At 43.8% G+C, this 26,320-nt stretch overlaps 1 protein-coding gene across 1 annotated transcript in view; it reads right to left on the bottom strand.

Moving 5' to 3' along the window:
• ISM1 (isthmin 1) overlaps positions 1–26,058 on the bottom strand; it is an 89,444-nt gene extending 63,386 nt beyond the window's left edge. Inside the window, exon 1 of the mRNA XM_052651030.1 lies at positions 25,921–26,058. Within this exon, the coding sequence (XP_052506990.1) occupies positions 25,921–26,058 (138 nt within the window). The remainder of the gene's footprint in view (positions 1–25,920) is intronic.
• Between the last annotated feature and the right edge of the window lie 262 nt (positions 26,059–26,320).

The following is a 26,320-nucleotide window of genomic DNA, read 5'->3' as shown; positions in this document are numbered from 1 at the left end:
GAACTGTCTCTTGCATGCATTAGCCATCCACTCCACTCCATCCTGGCCCATGTGCCCTCCTCTCTTGCCTGGATTACTTTATGATGAAACCTCTTGACATGTCTGTACCCTTCCTTCCCATTCTCCACAAAGCATACAGAGCCATCACTCAAAGTCACTTTCATGCTTCCTTTCTTGTTAATCTCAAAAGAACAGCCAGATCATTCATCATGACCTACAGGGCCCTGCCTTCTTCTACAAGTTCAGAAACCACTTCTCCCTTACACATGGTCCTTCAGTCTCTTTTCTGCCCCTCAGTCAAGATGAAGTCTTTTCCACCTTAAGGCTTCAGTATTTGTCATTTTACCTGCCTGAGCTGTTCTCCCCGACCAGGAACAGAAGCTTGTTCTCTAATAATCTCCAGCACCTGGTGCAACCCCTGCATACCAAGGGCACTCAATATGTGAGTCCTGAATGAGTGAATGGAATTGTGGAGCCCTTATTCTGTGGGTGGGTCATGTCCTACACTTACGTGTATGTTATTTCATTTACCTGACTGCTACCTGAGAGTCTCTGAAATAAGAAACACAATTCATGTTCACTTAGTTTCCTTTCCACTCCCCTTGACAATCAAACAGCAACTGTAACATCACAGGGTTGAGGCACTTGAAATGGGCATCAGCTCCAATTATCTTTGGCAAAGAAAAACCATGAGACCTCTTAGGGTGCTCAGAAATGTGCTTGTGGGGCTTTGTGAAACAGGACTTGAGGGTCAGTCACCCTGGAATAAGTAGTAAGGAACTGGGCAAGTCCTTCCGTTCTCCGGGGTTTTGATCCCTTGTGTCTAAAAAGAGACATTGGGACTCAGTTTTCAAGGTTTCTCACCAACAGTGACACTCGAGGGTTTCATCTGCAGCCTGCCTTCTAAGCAGAGAGCGTCTCTGTGGCGGCAGGGATGGTGCTGAGCCGGAGGAGCATGCTCAGCCCAGTAAGCAGGTCACTGGGCATGCACGCACCCATATGCAGTGACGCTCATAAACACGGGCACAGGGGCACGGCTGTAGCAATTCCCTGCCAGCATCTGGCTTTCCTTGGGTCTCAGGAGGAAAGCCGCTGGTGACCCCCCAAGGTCACTCCAGGTGGAACACTTGGGCTTTTGTGGATACCGAGTTTTTCTTTGAAAGGGAGCCTGTGTAGCCTTCAGGCAGCTCCCGGCATCCAGGCGGGCTCCATGGCACTGGCGGGTTTCCACAGCCCTCCTTCCATTGCCATCCTAAGCAGCATGCAGAACCCCAACCCAAAAGAACAATGGACACCCCCTGGAGCCCTCCAAGTAAAGCAAATTGAGTTAATGGTTTGAGCCATCTTGGAGCAACCATTCAGTCAGTACCAGAGGAAAAATGCGTCTCCTTCATTAGAAGGTGGCTCTTTGAAGCTACGATTCTGTCTCTGTTTTCCCCTGTGTTTACAGCCTCATTCTCTGTTCATGGTAGGAAGATGAATTGTGCTCTTCCTGGCCCCACGGCACACGTGTCCCCCTTACTCGGGGCCACATCACTCTGTAATTGAGTTCCCTGGTCACTTTCCTTCTGTTATTCCGCCCTTTCCTGATTTATGAACAAATGGAAGGCCAAGGGCGTGGACGTGCACGTCAGGGCTATCCCAGAGCCTCGCCAAGGGCGTGGATGTGCACGTTAGGGCTATCCCAGAGCCTCGCACTGGGCAGAGGACACGCAGACTGAAGCCTGTGGTGTGGCGCCCACGTGGGATGGCTCTTCAGGGGGGTGAGCCACTGGGTGCCTTCCAGGGAGCCTGGCTCTCATCACCCCCACCTGCAGTTCAACATGACAGTCACTTTCTTGGGATTCCCCAGCCTCTCCGAATATATCCAGTATCTTCTAGTTGATGCTTACTCCCGCTTACAGGTGAGATCTCCTTTCCAAGGTGTCTTTGGAATCGAGTGTTGGCCTCCGTCAAAGTCTCAGCAGGAAGGTCGCAGCCCCTTCACCTGGGTGCTGTGTCTGCCTGAGCGCGCCGGCTGAGGAAACTGGAAGGCAGAGGCTCTTTCTCCAGCCAAGTGTGGCGTGCTGCACTTTTCAAGAGTAATGGATTAAACAGGAGGGGACGCTCCGAGCCAGGGCTGACTTGGCCACTCTTCAGAATGCTGTATCCTCTGCAGACTGATTTCCCTGCTGTAATAAGTAATCACATATTGGAAGAATCATTGATGGTTCCATTCAGGCTGGTAATGTTGATTGCAGATGCCTCAGTCTCCGCCACCTGGAGAAAGACTCCAAGTCAAGCCAAAGACATCCTTTACAGTATAAGTCATTTCACGAGTATGCTAAGGAATATTTTCCCTCTTAGAAAGGGAATAAGGTGCTTCATTTTCTGGGAATCATACAAAACAACTCAGTTCTTTCCTCGCCCAGCTCTACCATCTGTAAACGCTAACAACTGCCTGAGATTTCCACACCAGGGCTATGCAAAGATATGTGGTCCATGTGGATATTGGCGAACTGCACAGAACCAATCCAGGAGCTTAGATTGGCCTCAGTCCTTTAAAAATGTTGACTCCATAAAGGATAACTCTAAACAAGTTAGTGAATAATGGGATATGAACTTTGCCATTTTGCCTGACTTGGGGTGACGTGGCCCTCTCATTTGAGGCAGATCTCCTCTCATTAATGACTTTCCAAAGACCTTGCAGAGCCTAGGGAAAGGGTTGGAGCATAAAAATATAACCTGATGAGTCAAAAAAAAAGTCACCATATTGAATAGAAGGCTCTCAGACCAATGGTTAGACCCTGAGGAGTGTCTGAGCCCACGTAACCACAGTGATGGAATGCCCCTCTTGCAGTGCTCTCAAAGATATTCTTTTAAAAATATTTTAAGTTATTGCCTTGCTTTATTGTACATGGTGTCCTATAAAGAAGATATATGTCCGCAATCGAGCTTTGAAAGGGGACCATGGGGCCAGTTCCATCGAAAGGGGATGAAGTCAAACAGTAAATCTGCTGGTCACTCTTTTCACATGGACTGTATCTCAGCCAGCAGGTGGTCTTTGATGTCATGACAATAGTACTGGGCCACGGAGGCAGAGCAGGATCCCCCCTGATGCTGGAACTAGTCCACACTCATTAAAACTTGGAGAGCAGCCTGCCGGGCAGGGTACACCAAGGAGAACGGGGAGCGGACTCGGGACTGCCGGCCGCCTTTCCCTGTGAAAAAAGGCTGTCTTTCCTACACTGTCTACCCTGCCTGCTGCCCTCTTTACTGTATTTTTTAAAATTAATTACCTAATTAATTTTTATTTTTAGCCACACAGCACGGCTTATAGAATCTTAGTTCCCCTGCCCGGGATCAAACCTGGGCCTTTGTCAGTGAAGGCATGGACTCCTAACCACCGACCCATCAGGGAACTCCCTCTTTACTGTATTTTTAACTGAAGGATGATATCCATATAGAGAAATGCATGTCTATAACTACACAGCTCAGTGAGATTTCTCAAACTGAACACAACCATGTAGCCAGCACTCAGATGGAGAAACAATATTAGCAGCAGCCAGATGCCCCCTTCTGTCCCCTTAATGAGGGTGGCTGGTGTTTTCTCTGTTCCAACAGCATAGATGAGCTTTTCCTGACCATGTAACACTAACAGAATTTTCTTGCACGTACGCTTTTGTGACTGGCTCCTTCCGCGTGACACTACGGTTGTGAAGTCGTACATGATGTGTGCAGTTGTTTGCTCTTCCCCAGTGTGTGCACTTACTGCCTTATTACCCACCCTCCTGTGGATAGGCACTTTGGGTCTTTCCAGTTTGGGGCTATTTTAACTAGTGCTGCTATGAGGATTCTTTTTCAGGTTTTTGAGTCCACGGATAAATACATTTCTGTGAGGATTAGACCCAGGATGGGATTGCTGGGTCAGAGGGTACATATATATTCTGTCTTAGCGGCTACTCTGGAAAAACAATTTTCCAAAGTGTTCCCATCTGTTTGTGTTCCCTATAGGTGCTCCACATTCTTGCCAACAGTCTTTAGTTTTTGTTTCCATTTTGCCGTTCTGTGAGACAATATAGTGATTTCACACTTCTAGTGGTCATTTTTTTTTAAGTTTTATTTGTTTTTCTGTCGAAGCCATCAACCTAGTCAGTGCTCAATTCTGTGACAATCACAAAGTTACTAAGCTATTAAGATCATTGACATGAGACTGGTCCCAACCCAACGTATGGGGAGCAAAGAGAGAAGGGATAGGGTACTACAGAACATATCCAAAGTACGAGACAAGTTCTGCCAGGAGCAAAGCAAAACAAAGGGTAAAATTCACTGGGGGTACAGGGCTGTCAGAGATGCGGGAAGGACGGCAGAGAAAGATCTAGAACCATGGTGGCCCACAAGCTGATTAGATATTAGCCGTGTAATGCCACAGCCAGGAAAGGAAGTATGATACTCCTCTCAATTATGGGAAACACTTAAAAATTCCTGACCACTCTCTCCTCAGAAGACCTTGAGGAAAAGGTCTTTGTGACACACCAAGGAAAGGGAAGAATCTGATGAGTCACAAGGAAAAGATTCTTCTGGCCAGAAACTGTAATTGGAAAGCAGAATATACAGCTGAGAGAGCCGGCAAAACTCTTGTCCCCAGGTCTGCCTGCTTCTCTTGTTACGTCTGAGAAAGGAAGGCAGGAAAGGGTGCCCCTTCGTAAGGGACACCCTACAAAGGTATTGCCGGCTTCGGTTGTTAAAGCCCACGGGTGATGAATAACGTATCTGTGGGCACACTCCCACCCCCACCACGAAGCACACAGTTTTAAGCAGTGAAACTGCACAAGAGAGACCAGGCAGAGGAAGATGGAAAGAGAGAAGCGTATGTCTCTTGACTCAGCAGTCACTTTTGGTGGAATCCAGTATGGACTGAGCAACCCGTGGCCTTTCTGGGTCTGGTTTCTCAGAGGCAGGATTCTGCAGGCCCCACTCCCTGGTGGCTCAGATGGTAACGAATCCGCCTGCAGTGCAGGAGACCCAGGTTCGATCCCTGGGTTGGGAAGATCCCCTGGAGAAAGGAATGACTACCCATTCCAGTGTTCTTGCCTGGAGAATTCCATGGACAGAAGAGCCTGGTGGGCTACAGTCCACATTTCCTCAGCTGCAAAATGGGAGAGAATCTTCATTGGGCTGTTGTGAGAATTACAGGTGCAAATACATACAAAGTTGTTATTTATTCTGCTCTTGGCACAGTATAAATGCTGAAGGTTAGCTTTTATATCACCATCAGCATCATTGTCACCATGTTTGAAGATAAAGTTTAAAAATCAGTATAATTATCCCATTAGGATGTCTATTTTTATTTATTTTTAGGGCTTCCCTGGTGGCTTAGAGGGTAAAGCATCCGCCTGCAATGTGGGAGACCTGGGTTCAACCCCTGAGTTGGGAAGATCCCCTGGAGAAGGCAATGGCACTCCATTCCAGTACTCTTGCCTGGAAAATCCCATGGACGGAGGAGCCTGGGAGGCTACAGTCCATGGGGTTGCAAAGAGTTGGACACGACTGAGCGACTTCACTTTCAGTCTACTTTTAGATAAGGAGAATGAAATGCATAAAGTTGAAGTGACTTGTCCAGGGTCACGCTGCTCTGTAGCACCAGATTCATGGGTTGGTGTCCTTATGCACCAAGGATGGTCCTTTCAACGTTATAACCTCTCATGGATACCACTTTTACTATCCCATTTACTAAACAGGACACAGAAGCGCAGAGAAGTGTGAGACTTTTGCTGAAGGCACACACATGAGAAGCAGAGGAAGAACTGAAACAAATCCAAAGCCTTTGGCCACTCTGTTGGGCTTTGTGAAGAGTTTTGGCCAACAGGATGCTAACAGATGTGATCTAAGCAAAGGCTGGAGTGTACTTGTCCTTCGGGCTTGCCTCTGCCTTTCTGTGATTTTTCATCACCATGAGAGGAGTGCAGGGCAGGTAGCCTGCTAGTTGTGTAAGTCTGGGAGATGCAGGAAGAAACCCAGACCCAAGCCTTAGCCTGGAGCCCAGCCTGCCTAGATCTACTGAGCCCCAGCAACCCACAGACCCACAAGCGTGAGAATACATGCTTATTTTTACAGGCCACTGAGGTTTGGGGTAGTTTGTTGTGACGCTCAATTGGGCAATAGCTAAATAATATCTGATCTGTCCTGAGTGCTTCTGAGGACTTGCAACTTGCAAGAAAAGCATGCATCTTGACCAGAGCTTCTTAATCTGTAACGAGCATGTGATTCACCAGGGGCCCTGATTAAACTGAAGATCCTGGTTCTGTCATTCTGGGTGGGGCCGGAGATTCTTATTTCCTAATGAGTTCCCAGGAGACCCTGTTGCTGCTGCTCCATGCACCACACCGTTGGTGCAAGTGTGGAGAAATCACCCCTAGCTTCTCACCTGTACCTTCAAGTCACAACTGCTCCATGTCCCTTGGGGCAGTGGACGGGCCACGTTATGTGTCAGTAAAGAATAGTCCTTGCCCTCTAGCAAGAATCCTCTGTGGGTTTCTAAGAGTCATCACTCTGCTCATATCCAGCGTGGCCAGAGGGTCAGCTCATGTTAACATTCCTGCAGCCTTTTTCCTGGGCTAAGCATTAGAAACACTTAATGAGATCTCCCCTTTTGAATTTTTGTCCTTCCTGAAATTTGAAGATTTCCAGCAGTAAACCTGGCTTCCAGTTCGTTTTGGGCTCATAACCAATACCAGATTTCCAAGTCACAATGTAATTGCGTCTCCAGGCAGGAAACACAAATCTATTTCTGGTTCTGTTAACTTCCAGTCAGGCAGGGCATCAGGACAAGAAGATGAAGGGAACATCAAGCAGCAGCTTACAGAGGAAGTCAAGTCTCCTGCTAGGAGACTTTTCCAACTGGTTCTTGACCAGCAACTATTTCTTTCTACCACCACCATCACCACCAGCAGCAACCATGCTCACCTGGAGGATTGAGCACCCTGAGACTTTTGATTTGGAGAATCCTGAAAAGGTAGGAGAATTCTTTCCAAGGAAACAGTATCTTCTCCTCTTCCTTCAGTTTTCCAGAATTATGGATTATACGCTTGTGTATTAGCTGTAGGAAGATACCATCCTGCAACTAAACTTCCAAATTCTCTCGTTTTCTAACAGCGTCCTGGGTTTTATAGATTCTAAACATGTTATGTGAGTGCCTGTAAAAGATTGCCACAATTTTATTATTATTTATTTATTTATTATTTTTTAGGGGAGCATGGGACAAATCGGAATATTAGGATCGACATATATATTACACATATATATATATGTTACATGTATATATTACACTGATTGTGTGTGTACTAAGTTGCTTCAGTCGTGTCTTTTTGTAATGCTATGGACTGTAGCCCACCAGGTTCCTCTGTCCATGGCAATTTTCCAGGCAAGAATACTAGAGTGAATTGTCATGCCCTCCTACAGGGGATCTTCTCAACCCAGGGATTGAAACCTCATTTCTTATATCTCCTGCATTGGGGGGCAAGTTCTTTACCACGGTGCCACCTAGCTTATATATATATATATATATATATATATATATATATATATATATATATATATATATATATATTACAATGTGTAAAACAGATAGCTAGTGGGAACCTGCTATAAAGCACAGGAAACTCATCTTGGTCCTTTGTGACAACATAGAGGGCTGGGATGGGGAAGGGTGGAAAGGAGACCAAGAGGGAGGGGATATTCATATACGTACAGCTTATTTACTTTGTTGCACAGCAGAAACTAACACTATATTGTAACACAATCATATTTCCTCCAAAAATTTTAAAAAAAGATGGCCACAATTTTAAGTAAGCTAAACATATACCCAGCTAGTCTGCCTCTAAGAATTCATACAAGAGAAATGAAAGCATATGTTCACGATGCAAGGACTTACACCCAAACACTCATAGCATCCTTATTTTAATAGGCCCGAGTTGGAAACAACCTCAACGTGCTTCACTGGGTGAGTGGAAAAGCTTATTGTATACACATACCTTGGACTACCAACTGGCAATAAAAGGATCAAACGCTTATGCACCAAACAACATGGATGCATCCCAGAGTCATCATGGTGAGCAAAAGAGCTCCCCATGCTGTACACTGAGTACCAGTCTGCTTAGGTAAAACTCTAGGAAGTGTAAAAAGTGATCCATAGTGACAGAAGGCAGATCAGTGGTGGGGGTTCCTGAGGAATGAAGGAGGAATCCCCAAGGAACACAAAGAAGCTTTCAGAGATGGTAGATTTATTCATCATCTTGATGGTGGTGATGGTTTCACAGGTGTCAACTCCTCTCTGTTCACTTTGAGTATGCACAGTTCATTGTATGCCAACTACACCTTAATAAAATAGTATTTTTAAAATACAATAACACAACTGCCATTTTCCTCCTTGTTGTCTCCTCATCACAATCTCTAAGAGGTGGCTGGGAGCCAAGGCATGTGCTTTGCTTCCTTGGCTTTGGCATGAATTCTCTCTCTCGATGCTGGTGGGAGTAAGGTAGCACCTGGGTGACCTATGACATCATTTCCAGCCCCCCTCCCCGAGATGCTTCATATAGGTTCTAGCCACACCTTGTTATTTTCAAAAATAGAGATGAGGTGTACAGCAGCAAGCAGCCTCTTGAATTCACGGTCGACCTGCCTTTTCCAGGGTCACTTCTGCTGCACATCTGGGATCGAGGTGCTCCAGACTGTGAGTCTGGCAGCCCCGAGCCCCAGACACGAAGTTGAAATTCTCCTGTTCCTTTGACCCTGCCGCGCTGTTCCTTCTGGGGAAGGTGGACCCAGGAGTGCTGCTGTCTGATGGAGGTGCACCAGCCGGAGACAGTGCTCTGTGTGAGATGACTGGGTTTACTAAGACGTGCCTGGGTCAGTTCAACAGGAAGGAGGAGTGAACCTGGCGTTTTCACTTCTACTCAGTTTACAGAAACAACTTTCCAGTGACACATGCTGGTCTGTGCCTGGAGAGCTGACGCAAAGCTGCATGTACCCAGGAACCATGACCTCTACCTTTTTCAGGCATTAGAAGGTGCTCTCACACACCCTTGAGGGCTTCCCAACCATCCTCCCACCTAAAACGGCAAACAAGCGCGGGACGAGGCTCTCCTGAGGAAAACAACAGTCATCTCTCTATACACGAGCCATTCACGGGCTCTGCCTAGGCCTGACCTTTCCCATTCCTATGATTTTGGAACTCCACTCTTCCCAGCTGCTCTGGGAGGGGATGGCATGGTTTGATTCTGTTGCTGCCACTGTACATCCCTTTCTGAGGTGAACAGACTTCAGCCTTGTTATCAGCAGCAAGAAACAGCAGGCACCTCATGCAAACTCCACACTGTACGTCTTCCTGCACCTGAAGAAATGGCCAGTGATCCCATGGCTGAGGTTTGAGTACTGCTTTGTTTAGGTTGGGGCTTCCCTGGTGGCTCAGAGGGAATGCGGGAGACCCAGGTTCGATCTCTGGGTCGGGAAGATCCCTTGGAGAAGGAAATGGCAACCCACTCCAATGCTCTTGTTTAGTTTGGGGCTTCCCTGGTGGCTCAGAGGGAAAGCCTCTGCCTGGAATGCGGGAGACCCAGGTTCGATCTCTGGGTCGGGAAGATCCCTTGGAGAAGGAAATGGCAACCCACTCCAATGCTCTTGCCTGGAGAATCCCATGGAGGGAGGAGCCTGGTGGGCTACAGTCCATGGGGTGGCAAAGAGTTGGACACAACTGAGCGACTTCACTTTGTTTAGTTTAGTTTCTTCCAGAAGAAAACCCTGAGACAAAGAGCAAGTGGTCCTTGGGAGATATCCCCGGGAAGCTCTGGTAGGAGAAAGGGAAAGAGGGCGGGGAAGGGGAAGAGCCACAAGGCTACATGATCAGGTCAGTGACCGGGACAGGCAGTGAGCGCATAGTCCAAAGAGACTGGCACTAGCACGTCTATTTCTTCACATTGCACTCCTCCCAACATTTGCACTGACACACCACAGAAAGAAAGGAATTAAGCTTCATATCTTTTACGTCTAGGGCTTCTTATGACGTTCTTATGGAAAAGTAGTATAGACAAGGTTTAAATAAAATGCAAAATGAGTTTTTCTTTTTCAGTAACACACTCCCTTGCTGTTTCTTCAACCTCACTGCATTCAGTCCTGGGAATTAAGTTGACATCCCAGTCCCAGCCCTTGAATAATCTGCCTTCTGAAGAATGAGTACAGACAGTGAGGTACCCTTAGCTGTCACTGAAGAAAGGGGCTTCATCACCACCCTTTCCATTGTGAATCATAGAATCCTGGGCCAAGGTCATAGATGTCTGCAGATGAAAGAGAAATAAGAGAATCACATACACCATTAAAACATTGTAAATTAGATCAGTGAAGACAAGTTAAAAACTGAGATAATCAAATGTGGAGAAGACCTATTAAATAATAACGTTCAAGTCCTGCATGAGACGTTTCTTGAAAAGGGAATGAATAGTGGGAAAAGAAGCACAAACATGATATTAAGATGTGTCAGAAAAGATTTAAAGGACACAGCAGAGAAAAAAATATTTGGTCACTGACGGCTGTAAAAACGTACTTGTACAGGCTTCCAGATCAAGATTGCAGAGTAGAAGGACATGTACTCATCTCCTCCTACAAGAGCACCAAAACTGCAGCTAGCTGTTGAACAGCCATCAATAGGAGGACACTGGAACCCACCAAAAAAAAGGTACTCCACATCCCAAGACAAAGAAGAAGCCTCAGTGAGACATTAGGAGGGGTGCAATCACAATAAAATCAAATCCTATACCCACCAGGTGGGCAACCACAGATTAGTGAATAATAATATCAAAGAAGTTCTTGCACTGTTGTGAACATTTTGAACTCCACGTCAGGCTTCCCCGCCTGGGGATCTGACAAAGGGACTGGGAATCCCCAGCAAATCTGGCCTTGAGGGCAAGCAGTGTTTGATTATAGGCCTTCCAGAGGGCTGGGGAACCAGAGACTCCAGTCTTGGAGAGCACAAACAAAAGTTTGCAGCACCAAGACCCAGAGAAGAGGAGCAGTGTCTCCACAAGAGACTGAGCCACCACTACCTGCTAGTATTGGAGGGCCTCCTGTGGCCTCCTGTGGGTCAGCAGGGGCTCACCACAGGGATGGGGGTGCTGGAAGGTCCCCCTTGGCGTAAACCCTCTTGGACTTCACCATTAACCCTACCATAGAGCCCGTAGACCCCAGGGCTGGGATGCCTCAGGCCAAACAACTACCAGGGAGGGAGAGTAACCCCACCCATCAGCAGATAATTGGATTAAAGCTTTACTGAGCAAGGCCCTGCCCACCAGAGCAAGACCCAGTTTTTCCCATCGCCAACCCCTCCCATCAAGAAGGTTACACAAGCCTCTTGGCCTCAGCCATCAGAGGGCAGACAGAAGAAGCAAGAAGAAGCACCGTCTCACGAAACATATTACAGAAAGTTAACCATAATGAAAAAGGAGAAAGTTATGTCCCAGATGAAGGGACAAGATAAAATCCCAGAAAAACAACTAAATGAAGTGGAGATAGGCAACCTTCCAAAAAAAGAATTTAGTATAATGATAGTGAAGATGATCCAGGATCTCGGGAAAAGAATGGAGGCAAAGAACGGGAGGGTGCAAGAAATGTTTACCAAAGACCAGAAGAGCTAAAGAACAAATAAACAGAGATGAATAATACGCTAGTAGGAATCAACAGCAGGAAAACTGAGGCAGAAGAACAGATCAATGACCTGGAGCACAAAATGGTGGAAATCACTGCCACAGCACAAAATACAGAAAAAAGGATGAGAAATGAAGACAGCCTAAGAGACCTCTGGGACAACATTAAAGGCACTAACATTCGCATTATAGGGGTCCCAGAAGGAGAAGAATGACAGAAAGGGCCTGAGAAAATATCTGAAGAGATAATAGCTGAAAATTTCCCAAATATGGGAAAGGATATAGTCAACCAAGTTCAGGAAGCACAGAGAGTCCCAGGCAGGATGAACCCAAGGAGGAACACACCGAGATACATAGTAATCAAACTGACAAAAATTAAATACAGAGATAAAATATTAAAAGCAACAAGGGAAAAGTGACAACATACAAGGAAACTCCCATCAGGCTATCAGCTAATTTCTCATCAGAAACTGTACAAACCAGAAGGAAATGGCATGATATATTTAAAGTGATGAAGGGAAGAACCTACAACCAAGAACACTCTACCCAGAAAGACTCTGCTTTTGATGGAGAAATCAAAAGCTTCCCAGATAAGCAAAAGTTAAGAGAATTCAGCACCACCAAACCAGCTTTACAACAAATGCTAAAGGAACTTCTCTAGGCAGGGAACACAAGGAAAAGGAAAAGGCCTACAGAAAATAAGACCAAAGCAAGAAAACAGTAATAGGATCATACATATCAATCATTACCTTAAGTATAAATGAATTACGTGCACCAACCAAAAGACATAGACTGGCTGGGTGGATGAAAGCGTGTGTGTATGCACTTCCACTTACCACATCACTCTGCTTGACTCTCCCAAATTGTTAGTGATTATTTCATACTGTTAGGTTAATCATGTTTCTGTTATGGCTTGCAATTGTAATTGTTTTTTATTTTTTGACTGGCTATTGATTGCAAAAACTGATGAACATCTTTTACTATTGTGATTATGTAACTATTACTCACTTTATACCATTGTATCATGATTGGTCAACAGAAAAATAATAGAACTCTATACCACCAAAACTAGGGTCTAATAGAAAAACCTATAATCACTTTTTAAAATCCAGATGCATGTCAGAATTATCATGAAATTTTTTGAAAAATACAAATACTCAGGTACTGCTTTTTTTCGCCAGATATGTTTGTAATGAGCAGTCATGTTTAAAAACAAATGGACTATATGATGCTCGTTTAGCTAGTTTGTTTCACTATTTCTATTTCAAACTCAGTGCTCCCATTTCATTTATGTGCTCCAATTTCTCCATCTCTTTGTTTTTTTTTTTTGATGTTCTTTCTCAGGACTTCATCAAGTGTAGGAGAAAAGGTTTTGTATACATATATAAATATGAATAATATATATATATTTTAAAACGTGAATTTTTGCCTAACTGAAAAATTATGACAGTTTGATTCTACTTGTTTGACTTAGCCTGAATAGAATGCTAGATTTCTAATTAAAAAATAGATACACAACAAGCAACAAAGGTTTACTGTATAGCACAGAGAACTACAGTTAACATCTTGCAATAATCTATGATGGAAAATAATTTCAAAAATGATATATATGTATTTGCATAACCAAGTCACCTTGCTGCGCATCTGAAACATTGTAAGTCAATTATACTTCAATTATATATATATATATAATATATATATATTCTTTCTTTTGGAGGCTTTAAAAACACAATAGATTCTTCTTAATTGAATGGATAGTTCTCATGACTTCTGAGCCTCAAAATCAATGCCTTTTAGAACATGGCTGGGAAACAATGAATGAAGGGGCTGCACAAATAACAGAACTTTCTTCTGGTTTGTATACTGGAAAGTAAAAGTGAAAAATGAAATTACAGTGTTTCAATTCAAGGTGGAGACTGGGTATTTTCATTTACTTATTTTCCTTCTCTAAATTCTACTGAGAAAGAAGATGAAATAGAAGAATAAATTCCCAACAGAATTGGAAAGCTGAGAGGGAATGTCTACAGAAGAAGGAATGATTTCAGGTAGATATGAAACAGATGGTACCCAATTGAAAGTGAAACATTACAGAGTTGAGAAAGTGAGAGAAAGATTGCCAGAAGAAGCGAGTTTCTTCAGAGGAATTGCCATAGCAACGTGAAGAATAGAGCCTGTGTCAGTTGCACTAGCAAGTATTAGAAATGAAAACCTATGTCCTGGATTGTACAAAAAAGTTAACATGATCTTATTTAAAGTAAGTATCCAAACCATTGGAAACAATCCAAATGACCATCAATGGGGAAATGGATAAATAAATTGTGGGATAGTTATACAATGGAATACCTCTTAACAATAAAGAAGAGAAACTTACTGGTGTACACAGCCACAAAAATGAATATCAAAAATAATATGTTAAGCAAAACAAACCCAGACACACACACACACACACCATACAATTCCATCTACGTGAAGATTTAAAAGAGGCAAACTAGTTCATGGTGACAAGAGTAAGACACTGGTTGCTTATGTGGCGGGGGGGGGGGGGGGGGTGTAAATTGCCTACAAAGGTGCACTGGGAGACTTTTGGGGACGATGGAGATGTTCTGTATCTAATTTTGATAGTGGTTATATAGGTATATGTAATTGTCAAAAATGGAACTGATTCTTTCAGATGCATTCATTTTACTGTATGTAAACTATTCATCGTTAAAAATGTTTTAAATATGTAGAGAGAAAAAAGCGAAGGAGGAGAGGAGGGGAGGAGGGAAGGAAGAGAAAAGAAGGGAAGAAAAGAGAAGAAGCTACAGAAGCTGGGTGAAAAGGGTAAGGATAGGAAACGGATAAACAGGGAAAGGACTAGCGCTAGGGCTGCCAAAGCTGGAAGACTAGGCCAAGACGCAAAATGCATTAGCAAAATGCAAAGAGAAAAACATTAGAGACGTGGAAGACCGTTCGATTTTGAAATCCTAACATTAGTGTCAAAGTCTACCAGGAGTTCCAGAAGGTGAATACAAGGACATTGGAAATAAGCAAAGAAATCATAAAGCAACTTTCTCAGGCTGAAGAGAAACTTGAGGATTCAGATTGAAAGCACCCACCACATGCTGAAGAGGACTAACAACAAAGGCCCTAATTCTGAGCACAAGCTAATGAAATTTCTGAGCATTATGAACAAAGAGAAAAACCCTAAAAGCTTCCACTTAAAAAAATCACCTTCAAAGAAAAAGCATCGGACTTTTCACTGAAACATGAGATGCTATAAAAAAAAACCACCTTGCATTACATTTTCAAAATTCTGAGGGGAAACAAGATAGAAAAGAACTAACAGCCAAATTAACATTTAAGTGTGAGAAGCACATAAAGATGTACTTAAAATTTTAGAATCTGAGAGTTTATCTTTTTTATTGTTTCTTTTGGCCACACCACACAGCTTTCAGGATCTTAGTTCCCTAACCAGGGATTAAACCCAGGGCCCAGGGAGTAAGATTGCTAAATCCTAACCACTAAACCTCCAGGGAATGCCTAAGAGTTTATCTTTTGATAAAACCTTTTCGAGAATGTATTCCAGCAAAATAAAAGATGAAGATATGAGATTCCAGAAGCAGCAGCAGCAGACAAAAAAAAAAAAAAAAAATCTTACAGTTAAGTCTAAATAATGATTGGGAGAATTATATTACTGCTAAGAAATTATTCCTAAGACAGCAAAAATGAAAAGTAATGAAAGAAAGAAGGAAGATATTAGAAATGGAAAGAAAAATGAATAACCTAGCACTAAAGATTCAGATAATGTGATTAAAATTTGAGAGAGATAAGAGAAAGAAATGGCATGTTAGAATCGTGTTTTGGGAAAGTTTAGTGAAAGTCACTCAGTCATGTCCAACTCTTTGTGACCCCCCGGACTGTAGCCCAACAGGCTCCTCCCTCCATGCAATTCTCCAGGCAAGAATACTGGAGTGGGTTGCCATTCCCTTCTCCAGGAATCTTTCCAATCCAGGGACTGAACCTAAGTCTCCTGCATTGGAGGCAGATTCTTTACTGTCTGAGCCAGTAGGGAAAGTTTAGGTTATATTATAAATACTCATTGAGTCTCAACATTGATAGAAAAGTATGATTTCAAATCTACTCACTAAATGTTAAGAATTGGAGAGATAAACCCTTTCCAAACTTGAGGAATAATAAACTAAGTAAATAATATTTAAATACTTGCTGCTACTGCTGCTAAGTCACTTCAGTTGTGTTCGACTCTATGTGACCCCATAGACGGCAGCCCGCCAGGCTCCCCCGTCCCTGGGATTCTCCAGGCAAGAACACTGGAGTGGGTTGCCATTTCCTTCTCCAATGCATGAAAGTGAAAAGTGAAAGCGAAGTCGCTCAATCGTGCCCGACTCTAGCGACCCCACGGACTGCAGCCCACCAGGCTCCTCCGTCCATGGGACTTTCCAGGCAAAAGTACTGGAGTGGGGTGCCATTAAATGTTTAAGTGCCAAGCTCTAACAGAGCACTTACATGCATTCAGTGTTATAATTCTTACAACACAAGGAAATAGTTTTTGTATACCTATTTAACAGATGAGGACATTTAGACCTAGGCTAACTCTCTTGCCAAAGTTCACATAGATAAATTGGAAGGTGGGAGGCAAAATGAAGAAAATTTGAAAACACTAAATAAAACTGAAAACATATCTTCAAATCTATTAGTAATCACAATAAATACAGGTGGGTTACATTCATTGATCTATTACATGACAAAAAAAAAACTGGCTATTGGTTAATAATAAGAGATATTTAAACAAAAAGGGGAGAGAAAGGCTGAAAATAAAGGTTGGAAAAAGATACCCAATGAATGGCAAGAGGAAAAAAAATAAGCAAGAGATGCAAAATTACTATCAAAACATGTTGAAAAGTCAATAAAAAGATGTATGAGGAATTTCACCTTGACAAAAATATAACCACCAGGGAATTCCCTGGTGGTCCAGTGGTTAAGACTCTTGCTTTCACTGAGGAGGGCATGAGTTCAATCCCTGGTCTGGAAGGAGAACTAAGATCCTGAAAGCCACTAAACTGCTCCCCCTCACCCCCCAAAAAAACCCACCAAAAAAGATGTTTTATCTCCTAACACCATGAATTCTAAACAAATAAAGCAAAACTTCATGGATAATAAGGAGAACAGAAAAATGCACAGTGGTAGGGCCAGAATGTAATTAAATTATTTGAGGAATAAGCAGATTAAGTAAACAATAAGTAAATCAAGATGAAGTGTTTTCACAATATAATTAACCACCTTGACTTGATAGGTCTTATAAAGATATTTAGCTTGTAGCTAAATATCTTCCCTTGTAGCTCAGTCAGTAAAGAATCTGCCTGCAGTGCAGGAGACCCAGGTTCAATCCCTGGGTTGGGAAGATCCCCTGGAGAAGGAAATGGCAACCCACTCCAGTATCCTTGCCTGGAGAATCTCATGGACAGAGGAGCCTGGTAGACTGCAGTCCATGGGGTCGCAAAGAGTCGGGCACGACTGAGCGACTAACACTAACTAACACTATCACAAAGAACATGTAGTCGTACTTTGGCCGCCTCATGCGAAGAGTTGACTCTTTGGAAAAGACTCTGATGCTGGGAGGGATTGGGGGCAGGAGGAGAAGGGGACGACCGAGGATGAGATGGCTGGATGGCATCACGGACTCGATGGACGTGAGTCTGAGTGAACTCCGGGAGTTGGTGATGGACAGGGAGGCCTGGCGTGCTGCAATTCACAAGGTCACAAAGAGTCAGACACGACTGAGTGACTGAAATGAACTGAACTGAACTGATGCATGTATTATATAAAGCTTTATACTGATAGAGTAAAAATCCAATAAAACATATGATATTTGAGAAAGTATAAATGATCAAAAATGACTAGAGAAAAGTTATAGTATCTGATTAGGCTGTTGACCAAGGAATAACATGGAACATTAATCAATGATCTCAATCAAAGAGGTGCCAAACCCAAGAGGGCTAACAATGAGTGAATTCTAACAATCTTATAAGAAATAGATAATTCTTATTACTTAAAGTGCTAAAGTGAACAAAAACGGGTTTCTAATGCACACCATGAAACCACAATGATATTACTACAGAAATGGATATTGCTAGCTCTCATGCATACACCAAGAAAACTGTAAGCGCATATTGCTAAGTATAGCTTTCCTAGATTCTAAAACTAATGAATTAGAGAACATAACAGAAAATAAAATGAAAAATTTACAATAGCAGCCAAACCTTGAAAACAGCTTCTCAAAAGAAATGTGAAAAGAAAGATGAAGAAAGCTGTAAAGCTTCACTCAAGAAATAGAGATACTTAAACCATGTCCTGAAAGAGAGGATAATATTATAAAATTTTCAATTCTTTTCAATTTATCCTCCCCCAAATATATATAGCAATTCTCATTAAAAGCTCAGTGAGTTTTTAAACAAAATAACTCTTAAATCTGTTTGAAAATAGATATTTTATAAGAATTTCTAAGGAAACATTTTAATCAAAGTATATATTCCCTATTAAAACATACTATGAAACTACATGAAATAAAAGGATACAGGATGCTTGGGGCTGGTGCACTGGGATGATCCAGAGAGATGATATGGAGTGGGAGGAGGGAGGGGGGTTCAGGATTGGGAACTCATGTACACCCGTGGTGGATTCATGTCAATGTATGGCATAACCAATACAGTATTGTAAAGTAAAATAAAATAAAAATAAAAATTAAAAAAAAGTGTAGTGTTATAGAATATAAAACATTAATAGAAAAATGAATGTCAAGAAACATTTGTTTTTTGTATATGTATATATAAGACATTTGTTTCTTGTATATGTATCTATATATATATGTATGCATGTATATCCCAGTAATGTATATATGAAAATTTTAGTATATGTTAAAAATGGTATTTTGTATTAACAAATATAGAATGAAATATTTAAAAAATATGATAGGACAAGTGGCTATTCAACAAAAATCAAAGTTTTATCTTTATCTTAAACCCACAAATAACTTCAAAGTAAGTTGCAGTTCTAAACAAGAACAACAAAAACAGTAAAAAACACTAGAATAAAATACATTTCAATATTCTGACAATCCTTATTTGAGGAACTCTTTCTTGAGCAAGGCTTGAAAATCCAAAGTTATGTGAGAAATGATCCAGAGTTGATTACACTTAGAATAGAAAGTTTCTGCATGACCAAAGGCAGCATAAACAATGTTAAAAGATGAATACAAGAGTGGTTCAACATTTGCAGTCTCTGACCTAAAAGGTCAATATGGTCGGCATTTTGCAAAGACAGCCACAATGACTCCTCCCATCCCTGAACATTGCTGGTCCTCCCATCAAGAAGAGTCAATTTCCGGGTCCCTTAGAATCTAAGCTGATTCAGTGATTTGTTTAATCAGTAAAATGAGGCTGAAGTTGAATTGGGCTTCCCTGATAGCTCAGTTGGTAAAGAATCCACCTGCAATGCAGAAGACCCCGGTTCAATTCCTGGGTTGGGAAGATCCCCTGGAGAAGGGAGAAGCTACCCACTCCAGTATTCTTGGCCTTCCCTTGTGGCTTAGCTGGTAAAGAATCCACCTGCAATGTGGGAGACCTGTGTTTGATCCCCGGGCTGGGAAAATCCCATGGAGGAGGGAAAGGCTACCCACTCCAGTATTCTGGCCTGGAGAATTCCATGGACTGTATAATCTATGGGGTCGAAAGAGTCGGCTATGACTGATGACTTTCACTTTCCTATAAAGTTCATCAAGAGGCCTTGCAGTTTCTGCTTTTTCTCTCTGGCTGCTCCGAGTCCACCATGTAAAGATATGCAGGATAACTTCCTTGAGGATGAAGAACGAGCATAGGTGACAGCAAACACCAATTATCAAACGTATGATTGAGGTCCTCTAGACTACCTAGAGCACGTCAAGCCAACAGAAGGCGATAGCCAGATGAGTAAGCCTAGGCAAGAGCAGCAGAAGAGCCACCCACAGAGCCCAGGGAAAACTGCTGACATGAACTCGTGAGCAAACAAAATGTGGCTGTTTTAAGCCACTGTGTTTTGGGATGATTTATTATGTAGCAATAGTTAAGTTGGAGAAGGCAATGGCACCCCACTCCAGTACTCTTGACTGGAAAATCCCATGGATGGAGGAGCCCAGTGGGCTGCAGTCCATGGGGTCGCTAAGAGTCGGACACAACTGAGCGATTTCACTTTCACGCATTGGAGAAGGAAATGGCAACCCACTCCAGTGTTCTTGTCTGGAGAATCCCAGGGACGGTGGAGCCAGTTAGCCATAATTTAAAAAGAATCCCTGAGATAAGAGAACACAGTCTACCTGGAAAATGGGCAAGGCAAGTCACAAAATAAGAAACACAAAGGTTGTTGACTTGAATCAGAGCTGGAGGAGTCTTGTCATGGACTGGAAGAAAAACTCCAGCCTGCCTGGGTCTGAATCCTGGCCCTGCCCATCATGGTTGTATGGCCTTGCATAAGTTATTCAAATCCCTGTGGGTCCCAATTTCCTCATCTGTGAAATGAGGATATATACACTATCTATCTCATAGGGTCATTGTAAAGAAACTCAGTAGCATTCAGTTCAGTTCAGTCACTCAGTCGTGTCCAACTCTTTGCGACCCCGTGAATCGCAGCACGCCAGGCCTCCCTGTCCATCACCAACTCCCGGAGTTCACTCAGACTCGCGTCCATCGAGTCCGTGATGCCATCCAGACATCTCATCCTCGGTCGTCCCCTTCTCCTCCTGCCCCCAATCCCTCCCAGCATCAGAGTCTTTTCCAATGAGTCAACTCTTCGCATGAGATGGCCAAAGTACTGGAGTTTCAGCTTTAGCATCATTCCTTCCAAAGAAATCCCAGGGCTGATCTCCTTCAGAATGGACTGGTTGGATCTCCTTGCAGTCCAAGGGACTCTCAAGAGTCTTCTCCAACATCACACTTCAAAAGCATCAATTCTTCAGTGCTCAGCCTTCTTCACAGTCCAACTCTCACATCCATACATGACCACTGGAAAAACCATAGCCTTGACTAGACAGACGTTAGTCGGCAAAGTAATGTCTCTGCTTTGAATATGCTATCTAGGTTGGTCATAACTTTTCTTCCAAGGAGTAAGCGTCTTTTAATTTCATGGCTGCAGTCACCATCTGCAGTGATTTTGGAGCCCCCAAAAATAAAGTCTGACACTGTTTCCACTGTTTCCCCGTCTATTTCCCATGAAGTGATGGGACCGGATTAAGTACAAATAGATGTTGCTTTTGCTTTTACTGCTATTCATAGCTCAGATCAACTCTTGACTGAAGCAGTGAGTACAAGATACTAAATAGTTTTATTGAAGGCCAGTAGATGGACGATGGGGGTTAGGAGTTAGAGAACAAAAACATTTAGTTACATTTCAGAGTTTGGCTTGCTTTAATGTTATTGCAAAAATGATTAGTTTGATGATTTCAAATACTTTCTTAAATCACATTGTTTGAATGAATTCTAGCTTTACTATGTAAAATCTATAAAAATTCATGATTCTGAACCTGAGCTTTAGTAGAGAAGCACTCATTTGAATCTCCCTGCTGGTTCAGATGGTAAAGAATCTGCCTGCAATGAGGGAGACCTGGGTTTGATCCCTGGGTCAGGAAGATCTTCTGGAGAAGGGAGTGGTTACCCTCTCCAGTATTCTTGCCTGGAGAATTCCATGGACAGAGGAGCCTGGTGGGCTCTAGTAGATACAGTTGCAAAGAGTCAGACATGACTGAGTGACTGCTGCTGCTGCTAAGTCGCTTCAGTCATGTCCAACTCTGTGTGACCCCCATAGATGGCAGCCCACCAGGCTCCTCTGTCCCTGGGATTCTCCCAATAAGAACACTGGAGAGGGTTGCCATTTCCTTCTCCAATGCATGCATGCATGCTAAGTCAGTTCAGTTGTGTCCGACTCTGTGCGACCCTATGGACAGCAGCCCTCCAAGCTCCTCTGTCCATGGAATTCTCTAGGCAAGAATACTGGAGTGGACTGAGTGACTAACATACGTTAAAGCTATACAGTTATTATTATCATTGCCTGTGGTTATTTTGTGGGATATCCTGTCTTCCAGGCTGCTTTTGATTATGTATAATTGTTTTATTACTATTTATCAATTAAAGACATATGAAAGAGCTAATCTGAGTATCTGATCAACATGAGACAAGAAGAGATAAGATTTCATTCAAAAGTGAAAAAACTGATTTTTCTGTGCATTTTTATATAGCTGTTACAGACAACTGTAAAATTTCTTATATTTTAAAATACTGAAAACAGTATAAAGACTAACATTTTTATTTATTATTATTATGAGCCACATAACCAATAGAAACAGCATTATGTTACTGCCTCATAACAGCATACCTAACGGTATAGAGAGAGTCACAAAGTCAAAAATAATCTCCTAGTATGTTGAAACTCTGGAGGAGGGCATGGCAACCCACTCCAGTATTTTTGCCTGGAGAATCCCATGGACAGAAGAGCCTGGCGGGCTACAGTCCATGGGGTTGCAAAGAGTTGGACATGACTGAAGTGACTTAGCACAGCATGCTGCTACTGCTGCTGCTAAGTCGCTTCAGTCATGTCCAACTCTGTGCACAGCATAGCATGTTGAAAATACCAAAAAACAAAACAAAACAAAACCCATGGTTAGTCATGTTTATGCGTGTGTATGTATGAATATATACATAATGAAGATAGATAAATATGTTCATATTTGACACAATAAGACTGTCAGGGTGTGTTTGATAATGTAAATTGTTACCCTTTCTTTTGTAGCCAGCATAACTTTATCAAGAACTTGGAACACAAATATTCTTCAAAGATTTTTATACTCATAAGATAACAACAAATTAAGCAGCTTCTGGCTCTGCAACCTCAGGTCAAGTTACCTAACCTTAGTGTTTTCATTTGAAATAGGGATAACAATATTGCTTAACTCATGAGATTTTTGTGAGGATTTAAAAAGAAAACATATGAGAAGTGCTAAGAATAGCGCATGACACATAAAAGACATTTGACAGATCTTAGCTACTATTGTTGGAGAAGGCAATGGCACCCCACTCCAGTACTCTCGCCTGGAAAATCCCATGGATGGAGGAGCCTGGTGGGCTGCAGTCCATGGGGTCGTGAAGAGTCGAACACAACTGAGCGACTTCCCTTTCACTTTTCACTTTCATGCACTGGAGAAGGAAATGGCAACCCACTCCCAGTGTTCTTGCCTGGAGAATCCCGGGGACGGGGGAGCCTGATGGGCTGCCGTCTATGGGGTCGCACAGAGTCGGGCACGACTGAAGCGACTTAGCAGCAGCAGCAGCAGCAGTTACTATTGTTATTCTGACTTCTGTTCTATTCGATGCCCTTGATGTCAGATCTTAAACAAAGGTGCATCTCTTGCAAATGTTCCCAAATGTTAAACTGGTGAGAACAAATACTACACTTGACCTTCAACAAATACATGGACACCAAGGGGGAAAAGAGGGGAGGGATGAATTGGGAGATCGAGATGGACATATATCCACTACTCTGAATAAAATAAATAACTAACGAGAGCCTGCTGTGCAGCACGGGAACTCTACTCAGTGTGCTATGATGAACTAAATAGGAGGGAAATCCAAAAAGGAGGGGATATATGTGTACATATAGCTGAGTCACTTCACTGTAGAGCAGAAACTAACACAACACTGAAAACAACTAAAATACCCCAGTCTAAAAAATAATAAATATTCCCTGATATACTACAGTTTGAGTAAATAGAGCTACCGTTGTCTCTTTCTGACTCCAACCTCATATTTTAGAATATTTTAAGCAGAGTTAAAAATAATGTAACATAAAGACTGATGAACTTTTGGATTGCAAAGGATGGTTTTTAGCAGCTTAAGCTATCCCACAGCCAACACATTTAAGTTCAAATGCAGTTTAAGATGGGTTAAACATCACCAGTAAACATACAGAATATGGTGCCCACAGTTTTGTTTTCAAATACACCTGCTACCAGCGAATTCACATCCCGAACCCTGAAAACCACAGACTAAGAAGTGTATTTTGCAGACCTCCTCACTTGGCAGAATACACTCTCCTCAGTGGAATCGTAATACTTTTGAGAGTCAGAGGACCAAAGGAATAACTTTAATCAGGAAGAATATAAAACTTTCATAATACCAAATTACAAACGAGAGTAAAATTATGAACTAAACTGTTAAATTCATCAATCTGCCTGAATAAGTTAATTGAGTGGACAGAATAACCAAACACGATTACAAGATAAGCTGAAATCTGATGGATTACCAGCTACTTGGGACTCAAGCTACTCCTAGGAGCCTTGTTCTTTCTAAATCCCCCATTTCTTCTGCTCTGCTGGGATAGTTCTTCAGCCCCGGGCTCTATCGAGAATTTAATCCACTTCCCCTTTGCAGTGGCCACTTCCACCAGCTGCTTCTCTCATCGCCTTAACATTCAAACAGAAAAGGCCAAGCCTAGGTTATTCTAATGACAGCACACACCTCATAAAAAAATCTGCCAAATTTACTTTTCCATAGAACATCATTTTTACAGCTTTTCATGAGTCCGTGAGGAAAGAAAGCATCATGTATAGAATATGACTTCCAGAATTCTTGAAGATATTAGGCACTGTTCCCAGTGTTACGGTGGGTGGGTCTACCACCATCTATAGAATGGGGGTGTCTTCAATTTCCCCAAAGAGATTGGGTCAGGCTGTCACTGTACCTGTGTGCCCACAGGAGAAGAGGAGAGGACCTCACAAAACTAGGACATTTTCAGAAATGTTCCCAGGTTAAAAGAACTTCAGGCTCTGGGGTGCCTTCTTTTTCATTCCTGGTTTTACATTCCTGTGTAAAGATCACCTTGCTTTAGTCTATGACATCCTGCCAGAGACAGAACATGGTGTAACAAACCAAGAGTTTGGGATGTGTAAACTTTGCAAGTTTCTTAACCTCTGTACCTCGGTTTTCGCATCTATGCAGGGGTGGGGGTGGGGATATTAACAATATACATCATTAACTACATCATTAAATTAGTTAAGTTCTGCAAAGAACTTAAAATTAGCACAGGGAAAGCACTCTGGAAGTATTTAAGGGAATTCTTCTCTCTACACTAGGGTTTTTAGGCGACACACTGCATAAAGATGTGAGGGAGGAATTAACAGGGCAATGATCTTAAAACCCTTTGGCAACAATGAATGATGCTTATCTAGACATTGCCAGAGTACAGAGTTTTCAGAGGGGCTGCTTGGAGGAGGAGATTTTAGAAGTGAATTCCTGCTGCCTCCTGGGAAAATCCCTGCTGACTTCTTTACCCATGCCCCACGTTGACAGTTGTCAACACCTCTGACAGACCCAAGGAAAGGTGTTTTCCAAGGGAACGGCAGAAAATCCCTACCTGGGCAACCCTTTATTTGGAAACCGGAGAATCCATTCTGCGTCTGACGCCGGCTATCTATCCCTTCTCTAGTTGTGACACCCCCACCCCCACCCCTACACACACACACACACACACACACACACACACACACACACTGCGCTGGAGCTGCACAGACCGTCAGAACTCCATTCCTAAGGCGACCTTCAATAGGGGCGGAACGCTGGAAGAAGTCTTTCGCTATCAACTTTTAAAGCCCCAGGTAACGCCATCTTAAAGTACAACAGGTGGCTTGACTCTGCGCCCTCCGCAGGCTAGGAAGGTGCAAGCTTGGCTCGGGGACCACGTGGGCGACCAGGGATACTTTCTTCAGGGAAATTATTTCCTGACCTTTGGCACTGTTTTCTGAGTTGGCAGATTCAACCGGGTTGGTTCTTCCTCCCAGACCTCGTCTGGGGGTTGTCCTAAGTTGAGGTCTCCTCCCGCTCCTCCCCGCCTCTCAGAATAACATCACTTCGCCTCTGAAGGGCAACCGAAGACTGGGAGCATCCCAAAGCCAACACAGGCGTGCTCCACACCCCTCCGCCCGTCTCACGCTCAGGTACCTGGGGACAGACTCGGAGGAGCGTGCCCCCGGACCTCCGAAGCGGTTCAGCCTCCAAGCACTTAGCCCGCTCCGTCCAGGCTGGAGACGGGTGGCCCCGGCCAAACTACTGCCCAAGCAGCTGTTCTTTGGTGGGGCGGGGACCCGCCTCCCCGCATCTCTCAGGTGCGAGGTCAGCACCCAGACACCCGGGTCCCGGCCGCCACGCGCGCCCCTGCCCGGCGGCGCACTCACCTGCAGCGGGGCCCGGCTGGCGTTGGCCGCGGCCGCGTCCGGCCGGTCGGCGGCTCCGGAACCGCGCAGCACCGTGATGTGCAGCGTGAGCAGCAGCAACCCCAGCAGCAGCAGCAGCTCGGCCGCCAGGCGCACCATCCTCCGCAGGCGCGCGGCTTTAGGACCCGGCGCGGCGGGCGGCGGCGGCGGCGGCGGCGGGGGAGGAGTCGGAGCCCGGGCGTCCGGCGGCGCGGCTCCCGCCTCGGCCCCCGCCGGGGCCCCGCTCCCCGAGCCCGCGGCACTGGCGCTGGCTGCCGCGGGGCGCGCCAGGCCCGGGGAGCAGGAGCCGCCACCGCCGTCCCCGCCGCCGCACCACGGCGGAGCCACGGCGGGGCCGGGGGCGTCCAAGCCGGCGGCGGGG

The sequence above is a fragment of the Budorcas taxicolor genome, chromosome 13 (genome assembly GCF_023091745.1).
Source record: "Budorcas taxicolor isolate Tak-1 chromosome 13, Takin1.1, whole genome shotgun sequence".
Lineage (NCBI taxonomy): Eukaryota > Metazoa > Chordata > Mammalia > Artiodactyla > Bovidae > Budorcas > Budorcas taxicolor.
The sequence above is the reverse complement of the archived record's forward strand: the minus strand, read 5'-3'. Positions and strand labels throughout refer to the sequence as shown.